This window comes from Ranitomeya variabilis, chromosome 4 (assembly GCF_051348905.1).
Source record: "Ranitomeya variabilis isolate aRanVar5 chromosome 4, aRanVar5.hap1, whole genome shotgun sequence".
In the NCBI taxonomy this organism is placed as follows: Eukaryota; Metazoa; Chordata; class Amphibia; order Anura; family Dendrobatidae; genus Ranitomeya; species Ranitomeya variabilis.
In genome coordinates, this window is record NC_135235.1 from 298,734,659 (window position 1) to 298,748,342 (window position 13,684).

The 13,684-nt window shown below is 51.1% G+C and overlaps 1 protein-coding gene across 3 annotated transcripts in view; it reads left to right on the forward strand.

Moving 5' to 3' along the window:
* Positions 1-13,684, forward strand: part of CCDC27 (coiled-coil domain containing 27) — a 53,745-nt gene that overhangs the window by 34,753 nt on the left and 5,308 nt on the right. For 2 of the 3 annotated variants that reach the window (XM_077250301.1, XM_077250303.1), the window contains exons 9-10: positions 11,984-12,061; positions 12,264-12,476. In XM_077250301.1, the coding sequence (XP_077106416.1) occupies positions 11,984-12,061; positions 12,264-12,476 (291 nt within the window). The remainder of the gene's footprint in view (positions 1-11,983; positions 12,062-12,263; positions 12,477-13,684) is intronic. The other variant, XM_077250302.1, reaches the window with a different exon arrangement.

Consider the following 13,684-nt stretch of genomic DNA (forward strand, 5'->3'; position numbering starts at 1 on the left):
ATTACCACACATAATCCTGCCCCCCACCACATTACCACACATAATCCCGCCCCCCACCACATTACCACACATAATCCCGCCCCCACTACATTACCACACATAATCCCACCCCCCCACCACATTACCACACATAATCCTGCCCCCACCACATTACCACACATAATCCCGCCCCCCACCGCATTACCACACATAATCCCGCCCCCCACCACATTACCACACATAATCCCGCCCCCCACCACATTACCACAGATAATCCCGCCCCCACCACATTACCACACTTAATCCCGCCCCCCACCACATTACCACAGATAATCCCACCCCCCACCACATTACCACAGATAATCCCGCCCCCACTACATTACCACACATAATCCCGCCCCACCACATTACTACAGATAATCACGCCCTCAACACATCACCACACATAATCCCGCCCCCCCACCCCATTACCACACATAATCCCGCCCCCCCACCACATTACCACAGATAATCCCGCCCCCACTACATTACCACACATAATCCCGCCCCACCACATTACTACAGATAATCACGCCCCCACCACATTACCACACATAATCCCGCCTCCCCACCACATTACCACACATAATCCCGCCCCCCACCACATTACCACACATAATCCCGCGCCCCCAACACATCACCACACATAATCCCAATCCCACCCCCACCACATCACCACACATAATCCCGCCCCCAGCACATCACCACACATAATCCCGCCCCCCCACCCTGTTATCACACATAATCCCACCCCCCACCACATTACCACAGATAATCCCGCCCCCCACCACATTACCACACATAAGCCCACCCCCACCACATTACCACACATAAACCCGCCCCCCCACCACATTACCACAGATAATCCCGCCCCACCACGTTACCACACATAAGCCCACCCCCACCACATTACCACACATAAACCCGCCCCCCACCACATTACCACACATAATCCCGCCCCCCACCACATTACCACAGATAATCCCTCCCCCCACCACATTACCACACTTAATCCCGCCCCCCACCACATTACCACAGATAATCCCACCCCCCACCACATTACCACACATAATCCCGCCCCCCACCACATTATCACACATAATCCCGCCCCCACTACATTACCACACATAATCCCGCCCCCCCACCACATTACCACACATAATCCTGCCCCCCACCACATTACCACACATAATCCCGCCCCCCACCACATTACCACACATAATCCCGCCCCCCACCACATTACCACACATAATCCCGCCCCCACTACCATTACGACACATAATCCCGCCCCCCCACCACATTACCACACATAGTTCTGCCCCCCATCACATTACCACACATAATCCCGCCCCCCACCACATTACCACACATAATCCCGCCCCCCACCACATTACCACAGATAATCCCATCCCCCACCACATTACCACAGATAATCCCACCCCCCACCACATTACCACACATTATCCCGCCCCCCTCCACATTACCACACATAATCCCGCTTCCCCACCACATTACCACATATAATCCCGCCCCCACTACATTACCACACATAATCCTGCCCCCCACCACATTACCACACATAATCCCGCCCCCCCACCACATTACCACACATAATCCCGCCCCCACACCACATTACTACAGATAAGCCCGCCCCCCACCACATTACCACACATAATCCAGGCCCCCACCACATTACCACACATAATCCCGCCCCCCACCACATTACCACACATAATCTCGCCCCCCACCACATCACCACACATAATCCCGCCCCCCCACCACATCACCACACATAATCCCGCCCCCCACCACATTACCACACATTATCCCGCCCCCCTCCACATTACCACACATAATCCCGCTTCCCCACCACATTACCACATATAATCCCGCCCCCACTACATTACCACACATAATCCTGCCCCCCACCACATTACTACACATAATCCCGCCCCCCCACCACATTACCACACATAATCCCGCCCCCACACCACATTACTACAGATAAGCCCGCCCCCCACCACATTACCACACATAATCCAGGCCCCCACCACATTACCACACATAATCCCGCCCCCCACCACATTACCACACATAATCTCGCCCCCCACCACATCACCACACATAATCCCGCCCCCCCACCACATCACCACACATAATCCCGCCCCCCACCACATTACCACACATAATCCCGCCCCCCCAACACATCACCACACATAATCCCGCCCCCCACCACATTACCACACATAATCCCGCCCCCCAACACATCACCACACATAATCCCGCCCCCCCACCACATTACCACAGATAATCCCGCCCCCCCACCACATTACCACAGATAATCCCGCCCCCACTACATTACCACACATAATCCCGCCCCACCACATTACTACAGATAATCACGCCCCCACCACATTACCACACATAATCCCGCCTCCCCACCACATTACCACACATAATCCCGCCCCCCACCACATTACCACACATAATCCCGCCCCCCAACACATCACCACACATAATCCCGCCCCCCCACCCCATTACCACACATACTCCCGCCCCCCCACCACATTACCACAGATAATCCCGCCCCCACTACATTACCACACATAATCCCACCCCACCAAATTACTACAGATAATCACGCCCCCACCACATTACCACACATAATCCCGCCTCCCCACCACATCACCACACATAATCCCGCCCCCAGCACATCACCACACATAATCCCGCCCCCCCACCCTGTTACCACACATAATCCCACCCCCCACCACATTACCACAGATAATCCCGCCCCCCACCACATTACCACACATAAGCCCACCCCCACCACATTACCACACATAAACCCGCCCCCCACCTCATTACCACACATAATCCCGCCCCCCACCACATTACCACAGATAATCCCTCCTCCCACCACATTACCACACTTAATCCCGCCCCCCACCACATTACCACAGATAATCCCACCCCCCACCACATTACCACACATAATCCCGCCCCCCACCACATTACCACACATATTCCCGCCCCCACTACATTACCACACATAATCCCGCCCCCCCACCACATTACCACACATAATCCTGCCCCCCACCACATTACCACACATAATCCCGCCCCCCACCACATTACCACACATAATCCCGCCCCCCACCACATTACCACACATAATCCCGCCCCCACTACATTACCACACATAATCCCGCCCCCCCCACCACATTACCACACATAATCCTGCCCCCCACCACATTACCACACATAATCCCGCCCCCACTACATTACCACACATAATCCCGCCCCCCCACCACATTACCACACATAATCCCGCCCCCCACCACATTACCACACATAATCCCGCCCCCCACCACATTACCACACATAATCCCGCCCCCCACCACATTACCACACATAATCCCGCCCCCACTACCATTACGACACATAATCCCGCCCCCCCACCACATTACCACACATAATTCTGCCCCCCATCACATTACCACACATAATCCCGCCCCCCACCACATTACCACACATAATCCCGCCCCCCACCACATTACCACAGATAATCCCATCCCCCACCACATTACCACAGATAATCCCACCCCCCACCACATTACCACACATTATCCCGCCCCCCTCCACATTACCACACATAATCCCGCTTCCCCACCACATTACCACATATAATCCCGCCCCCACTACATTACCACACATAATCCTGCCCCCCACCACATCACCACACATAATCCCGCCCCCCCACCACATCACCACACATAATCCCGCCCCCCACCACATTACCACACATTATCCCGCCCCCCTCCACATTACCACACATAATCCCGCTTCCCCACCACATTACCACATATAATCCCGCCCCCACTACATTACCACACATAATCCTGCCCCCCACCACATTACCACACATAATCCCACCCCCCCACCACATTACCACACATAATCCCGCCCCCACACCACATTACTACAGATAAGCCCGCCCCCCACCACATTACCACACATAATCCAGGCCCCCACCACATTACCACACATAATCCCGCCCCCCACCACATTACCACACATAATCTCGCCCCCCCACCACATCACCACACATAATCCCGCCCCCCACCACATTACCACACATAATCCCGCCCCCCCAACACATCACCACACATAATCCCGCCCCCCACCACATTACCACACATAATCCCGCCCCCCAACACATCACCACACATAATCCCGCCCCCCCACCACATTACCACAGATAATCCCGCCCCCCCACCACATTACCACAGATAATCCCGCCCCCACTACATTACCACACATAATCCCGCCCCACCACATTACTACAGATAATCACGCCCCCACCACATTACCACACATAATCCCGCCTCCCCACCACATTACCACACATAATCCCGCCCCCCACCACATTACCACACATAATCCCGCCCCCCAACACATCACCACACATAATCCCGCCCCCCCACCCCATTACCACACATACTCCCGCCCCCCCACCCCATTACCACACATACTCCCGCCCCCCCACCACATTACCACAGATAATCCCGCCCCCACTACATTACCACACATAATCCCACCCCACCACATTACTACAGATAATCACGCCCCCACCACATTACCACACATAATCCCGCCTCCCCACCACATCACCACACATAATCCCGCCCCCAGCACATCACCACACATAATCCCGCCCCCCCACCCTGTTACCACACATAATCCCACCCCCCACCACATTACCACAGATAATCCCGCCCCCCACCACATTACCACACATAAGCCCACCCCCACCACATTACCACACATAAACCCGCCCCCCACCTCATTACCACACATAATCCCGCCCCCCACCACATTACCACAGATAATCCCTCCCCCCACCACATTACCACACTTAATCCCGCCCCCCACCACATTACCACAGATAATCCCACCCCCCACCACATTACCACACATAATCCCGCCCCCCACCACATTACCACACATATTCCCGCCCCCACTACATTACCACACATAATCCCGCCCCCCCACCACATTACCACACATAATCCTGCCCCCCACCACATTACCACACATAATCCCGCCCCCCACCACATTACCACACATAATCCCGCCCCCCACCACATTACCACACATAATCCCGCCCCCACTACATTACCACACATAATCCCGCCCCCCCACCACATTACCACACATAATCCTGCCCCCCACCACATTACCACACATAATCCCGCCCCCCCACCACATTACCACAGATAATCCCGCCCCCACTACATTACCACACATAATCCCGCCCCACCACATTACTACAGATAATCACGCCCCCAACACATCACCACACATAATCCCGCCCCCCCACCCCATTACCACACATAATCCCCCCCCCACCACATTACCACAGATAATCCCGCCCCCACTACATTACCACACATAATCCCGCCCCACCACATTACTACAGATAATCACGCCCCCACCACATTACCACACATAATCCCGCCTCCCCACCACATTACCACACATAATCCCGCCCCCCACCACATTACCACACATAATCCCGCGCCCCCAACACATCACCACACATAATCCCAATCCCGCCCCCACCACATCACCACACATAATCCCGCCCCCAGCACGTCACCACACATAATCCCGCCCCCCCACCCTGTTATCACACATAATCCCACCCCCCACCACATTACCACAGATAATCCCGCCCCCCACCACTATACCACACATAAGCCCACCCCCACCACATTACAACACATAAACCCGCCCCCCACCACATTACCACAGATAATCCCGCCCCCCCACGTTACAACACATAAGCCCACCCCCACCACATTACCACACATAAACCCGCCCCCCACCACATTACCACACATAATCCCGCCCCCCACCACATTACCACAGATATTCCCTCCCCCCACCACATTACCACACTTAATCCCGCCCCCCACCACATTACCACAGATAATCCCACCCCCCACCACATTACCACACACAATCCCGCCCCCACCACATTACCACACATAATCCCGCCCCCACTACATTACCACACATAATCCCGCCCCCCCACCACATTACCACACATAATCCTGCCCCCCACCACATTACCACACATAATCCCGCCCCCACTACATTACCACACATAATCCCACCCCCCCACCACATTACCACACATAATCCTGCCCCCCACCACATTACCACACATAATCCCGCCCCCCACCGCATTACCACACATAATCCCGCCCCCCACCACATTACCACACATAATCCCGCCCCCCACCACTTTACCACAGATAATTCCGCCCCCACCACATTACCACACTTAATCCCGCCCCCCACCACATTACCACAGATAATCCCACCCCCCACCACATTACCACACATCATCCCGCCCCCCACCACATTACCACACATAATCCCGCCCCCCACCACATTACCACAGACAATCCCGTCCCCCACCACATTACCACACTTAATCCCGCCCCCCACCACATTACCACAGATAATCCCACCCCCCACCACATTACCACACATCATCCCGCCTCCCACCACATTACCACACATAATCCCGCCCCCACTACATTACCACACATAATCCCGCCCCCCACCACATTACCACACATAATCCTGCCCCCCACCACATTACCACACATAATCCCGCCCCCCCACCACATTACCACAGATAATCCCGCCCCCACTATATTACCACACATAATCCCGCCCCACCACATTACTACAGATAATCACGCCCCCAACACATCACCACACATAATCAAGCCCCCCCACCCCATTACCACACATAATCCCGCCCCCCCACCACATTACCACAGATAATCCCGCCCCCACTACATTACCACACATAATCCCGCTCCACCACATTACTACAGATAATCACGCCCCCATCACATTACCACACATAATCCCGCCCCCCACCACATTACCACACATAATCCCGCCCCCACTACATTACCACACATAATCCCGCTCCACCACATTACTACAGATAATCACGCCCCCATCACATTACCACACATAATCCCGCCCCCCACCACATTACCACACATAATCCCACCCCCACTACATTACCACACATAATCCCGCCCCCCCACCACATTACCACACATAATCCTGCCCCCCACCACATTACCACACATAATCCCGCCCCCCACCACATTACCACACATAATCCCGCGCCCCCAACAAATCACCACACATAATCCCAATCCCGCCCCCACCACATCACCACACATAATCCCGCCCCCAGCACATCACCACACATAATCCCGCCCCCCCACCCTGTTATCACACATAATCCCACCCCCCACCACATTACCACAGATAATCCCGCCCCCCACCACATTACCACACATAAGCCCACCCCCACCACATTACCACACATAAACCCGCCCCCCACCACATTACCTCAGATAATCCCGCCCCCCCACGTTACCACACATAAGCCCACCCCCACCACATTACCACACATAAACCTGCCCCCCACCACATTACCACACATAATCCCGCCCCCCACCACATTACCACAGATAATCCCTCCCCCCACCACATTACCACAGATAATCCCACCCTCCACCACATTACCACACATAATCCCGCCCCCCACCACATTACCACACATAATCCCGCCCCCACTACATTACCACACATAATCCCGCCCCCACTACATTACCACACATAATCCCGCCCCCCCACCACATTACCACACATAATCCTGCCCCCCACCACATTACCACACATAATCCCGCCCCCCACCACATTACCACACATAATCCCGCCCCCCACCACATTACCACACATAATCCCGCCCCCACTACATTACCACACATAATCCCACCCCCCACCACATTACCACACATAATCCTGCCCCCCACCACATTACCACACATAATCCCGCCCCCCACCGCATTACCACACATAATCCCGCCCCCACCACATTACTACACATAATCCCGCCCCCCACCACATTACCACAGATAGTCCCGCCCCCACCACATTACCACACTTAATCCCGCCCCCCACCACATTACCACAGATAATCCCACCCCCCACCACATTACCACACATCATCCCGCCCCCCACCACATTACCACAGACAATCCCGCCCCCCACCACATTACCACACTTAATCCTGCCCCCCCACCACATTACCACAGATAATCCCACCCCCCACCACATTACCACACATCATCCCGCCTCCCACCACATTACCACACATAATCCCGCCCCCCCACTACATTACCACACATTATCCTTCCCCCCACCACATTACCACACATAATCCCGCCCCCCACCACATTACCACACATAATCCCGCCCCCACACCACATTACTACAGATAATCCCGCCCCCCACCACATTACCACACATAATCCAGGCCCCCACCACATTACCACACATAATCCCGCCCCCCACAACATTACCACACATAATCTCGCCCCCCACCACATCACCACACATAATCCCGCCCCCCCACCACATCACCACACATAATCCCGCCCCCCCACCACATCACCACACATAATCCCTCCCACCACATCACCATACATAATCCCGCCCCTCCACCACATCACCACACATAATCCCGCGCCCCCAACACGTCACCACACATAATCCCACCCCCAACTCATCACCACACATAATCCCGCCCCCCCACCCCATCTCCACACATAAAGCCCGCCCCCCCACATCACCACACATAATCCCGCTCCCAACACATCATCACACTATTGTTATTAACTTCATTTTAAGCTAATTTACCACCTGCGTAAGCGCTATTGAATGTTGTCATTATTTACTTTAGTTTAATCACCAGCAGCATTAATATATATACAGTAGTATATATATATATATATATATATATATATACACACACACAGTCATGGCTGAAGGTGTTGGCACCCTTGAAGTTATTCCAGAAAATGAAACATTTCTCCCAGAAAATTATTGCAATTACATGTTTTGTTATACACATTTATTTCATTTGTGTGTATTGGAACAAAAAACAAACAGGAAGAGAAAGGCAAATTGGACAAAATTTTACACTAAGCCTCAAAAATAGGCCTGACAAAATTGTTGGCATCTTTCCAAAATTGTAAGTAAACAACTTTGTTTCAAGTGAAGCGCGTTCAAACTGACCTGTGGCAAGTAACAGGTGTGGGAAATATGAAAATAACACCTAAAACCAGATAAAAAGGGAAGAAGTTGACTCAATCTTTGCATTGAGTGTCTGGGTGTGCCTCCCTAAGCATGGAGAACAGAAAGAAGAGAAGAGAATTGTCTGAGGACTTGAGAACCAAAGTTGTTGAAAAATATTAACAATCACAAGGTTACAAGTCCATCTCCAGAGATCTTGATGATCCTTTGTCCATGGTGCACACCATAATCAAGAAGTTTATAACCTATGGCACTGTAGCTAATCTCCATGGAACTGGACAGCAGAGAAAAATTGCAATGCAAGATAGTCCGTACGGTGGATAAGCAGCCCCAATCAAGTTCCAAAGACATTCAAGCTGTCTTGCAGGCTCAGGGTCATCCGTGTCAGTGCGAACTATCAATCAACATTTGAATTAAATGAAACACAATGGCAGGAGATCCAGGAGGACCGCACTGCTGACACTGAGACATAAAAAAGCTAGACTTCAGTTTGCCAAAATGTTAATAAGTAAGCCAAAATCCTTCTGGGAGAGCGTCTTGTGGACAGACAAGATCAAGATAGAGCTTTTGGTAAAGCACATCATTCTACTGTTTACCATAAACGGAATGAACTCTACAAAAAAAGGAACACAGTACAAATAGTCAAATATGGTGGAGGCTCAGAAATGCTTGGGGATTGTTTTGCTGCCTCTGGCACTGGGTGCCTTGACTGTGTGCCAGGCATCATGAAATCTGAAGATTTCCAAAAGATTTTGGGTCGCAATGTAGTGCCCAGAGTCAAATCTGGGTTTGTGCCCTAGATCATGGGTCTACCAGCAGGACAATGACCCCAAACATACTTCAAGAAGCATCCAGAAATGGATGCAAAGAGCGCGCTGGAGATCTCTAAAGTGGCCAGCAATGAGTCCAGATCTAAATCTCATTGAACACCTGTGGAGAGATCTTAAAATTGCTGTTGGGAGAAGGCGCCTTCACATATGAGACCTGGAGCAATTTACAAAAGAAGAGAGATCTAAAAGTCCAGTTGAGAGGTGTAAGAAGCTTGTTGATGGTTATAGGAAGCGACTGATTGCAGGCATTTATTCCAAAGGGTGTGCAACCAGATATTAAGTTGAGGGTGCCAACAATTTTGTCCGGCCCATTTTGGGGGATTTGTGTGAAATTTTGTCCAATTTGTCTTTCTTTTCCTGTTTTTTTTTGTGTTGCTCCAATAGACACAAAGGAAATAAACATGTGTATAACAAGAGATGTGTAATTGCAATAATTTTCTTGGATAAATACCGGTACTTCATTTTCTGGAACAATTTCCAGGGTGCCAACACTTTCAGTCATGACTGTGTGTATATATATAAATCGACACATGGACTAAACACTGATGAAACTCAGATCCAAAACACTTATGACACTTGGACTGTTTTATTCACATTTATAATAAAACACTGATGTCTAAACAAGGCCTTAGAGGCAAACTGTTCTGAACTTTATGTAAAGTGTCTGAGTAAATTCAGGGGGCTGATACATATCTTGCCAGCAGTGATTTTCACCAATAAAGGCCCCGTCTCACTAAGCGATTTACCAACGATCACGACCAGCGATACGACCTGGCCGTGATCGTTGGTAAGTCGCTGTGTGGTCGCTGGGGAGCTGTCACACAGACAGCTCTCTCCAGCGACCAACGATCAGGGGAACGACTTCGGCATCGTTGAAACTGTCTTCAACGATGCCGAAGTCCCCCTGCAGCACCCGGGTAACCAGGGTAAACATCGGGTTACTAAGCGCAGGGCCGCGCTTAGTAACCCGATGTTTACCCTGGTTACCAAAAAAAAAAAACAGTACATACTCGCCTTTCGGTGTCCAGGTCCCTTGCCGTCTGCTTCCTGCTCTGACTGAGATCCGGCCGTACAGTGAGAGCAGAGCGCAGCGGTGACGTCACTGCTGTGCTCTCACTTCTCACTGTACGGCCGGCAGTCAGTGAGAGCAGGAAGCAGACGGCAAGGGACCTGGACACCGAAAGGCGAGTATGTACTGTTTTTTTTTTTTTACATTTACGCTGGTAACCAGGGTAAACATCGGGTTACTAAGCGCGGCCCTGCGCTTAGTAACCCGATGTTTACCCTGGTTACCAGTGAAGACATCGCTGGATCGGTGTCACACACACCGATTCAGCGATGTCAGCGGGGCCTCAACGACCAAAAAAAGGTCCAGGCCATTCCGACACGACCAGCGATCTCGCAGCAGGGGCCTGATCGCTGGTACGTGTCACACATAGCGAGATCGCTATGGAGGTCGCTGTTGCGTCACAAAACTTGTGACTCAGCAGCGATCTCGCTAGCGATCTCGCTATGTGAGACGGGGCCTTAAACCTCCATTCTCCTATCTGCCATTAAGTGCTGTTAGAGTTGGTTCAAATTGATTGACAGGACCCAGTCCATCGGCCACGTCAGTAATACGTGGTCTCTGGTCGGGAGCCCTTAGAGTAGAATCACCTCCTTCGTCCTGCTATTCACTTTGCCCCAGGCCGGCTAACAAAAGAGAAGCCACGGATGCCAAGAGGTAACGTGATTCATTGGACTCCTGTCCAGATTGCACCAACTCTCGGTGGCATCTATGGATCATGTCCATCAGGTACATAGATCAAGCACTGTCATGTCCACTACTGGGAAATTGATTACTGCCCCCTCTTCACAGTCACCCATATGGTGTAAGAGCAGAAAGTTGCATTTGTGCAAGAACTTGTTCATCTTTCTTCATCTTCTTGTTCAAGTTTTCAAGTTTGCGAGACGAAAGAAAACATGAAGAATTGATAGCGAATTTGGAGCTGGAAAACTGCAGTCTCAGACAGGTATAAGGGATAATGTGCGGGCAATGCAGCCCAATAATTAATCTTGCCATCTTTTCTTAAAGGCATCCCTTATGCTTATAAATTGAGGCCCCCATGAAATAATATAAAGTAATATATTGACTAGAAATGATGGTGACCGAGCAAATGTAAGATGAACATCGGGAGGTCTTCAACTATTAGTAATGTATCTGTGACATTGCAGATGATGGGCGAAGTGAAATCCGAGGTGATGAGAAGGAACGAGATGATCGCAGAATTGAAGAACGAAGTTCAGAGACTGCAGAAGGAAATAAGCAAATATCAGGCAGAGGCGATGAAGCAGGAGGGAGAGAGAAGTCAGATCAAGAGCAAAGCAGAGGACTTGGCATATTCTGAGCAACATATCAAAGTGGCGCTGGAGGCCACGCAGACCAGGGTAAGTCATCATCTACCATCATTTGGCCAAGGAAAATCTTACAGCAGAAGGAGGTGATCTCGCCAAGAACCTTACATGTCAACTGTATTATTCTTAGTCAAGAAATGTAGGAGACAAAGCCAAAGGGTCACTAAGATATTGTAAAAGGTTTTGATATTTGTACCCCCTGTTTGGTAGTTTTGATTTGTGGGGATCTCTGTCCTGAGTCCATTTAGAGTTGGAATCAGCACCCAACAGACCCAGACAAATCAGTGCTCAAATATAAGATACCGCGCTTGGAGGAAACAACTGTGACGCTAGGGAATAATCGGCAGAATTAAGCCCCTAAACCTAGTCAGTTGTTACCGTCCCTATTGGACAACACAATCCACATGTGGCTCAGAGAGCACTACAGTCAATAGTCACCCGTATCTAGTCCATACGTGACACTGTTAAATGCCGTAATGCTGCTTACCCCAGGTGATGTGGATGAATCGTCATGTCCTGCGATCTATCTCGGTTGGTCCGGTCCCATCGTGCTGGACGGGCGTGCAAATGACTATAGGCGGTTGTGAACTGGCGGTACAAGGCTGGAGGTACACAGCTCCGCAGCTGTATGTTGACAGGGAGCCCCGGCCGTAGGCGTCCCTGGATACTGCTGAGAAAAAAATGGCTGCCGGTACTCAGACGTGCGTGCTCAAAAGTGACGTCACTAAAGCTACGGAGCGCTGCTTCAACCAAAAAGATACCAAGACCCAGACAAATGCCAGGATGTGATTCTGATTAATCCCATATAAAATTTAGCTGTTCTATTAGAATTTTCCTGACTTTTTCTTAGTCATTTTACAGCAAAAGGCATGGTCGAAAACAGCTTGGAACACAGCAAAGATATCTTATTGTTGAAAGTTATCAGTCAGGAGAAATGGTACAAAAATGGTTCCAAGGCATTAAATATACCATGGAACACTGTGAAGATGTCATAAAGAAGTGGCTTAAATTTGGCACACCAGTGACATTACATAGAACTGGATGTCCCTCAAGAATGGATGAAAAATAAGAAGAGAATTAGTCCAGGAGGCTGCCAAGATGCTTACAGCAACATTAAAGGAGCTGCAGGAATTTCTAGCAAGTAATAGTTGTGTACTGCATGTGACAACTATCTCCCTTATTCTTCATGTCTCTGGCCTGTGTGGCAGGGTGGCAAAATGAAAGCTTTTTATTACAATGAA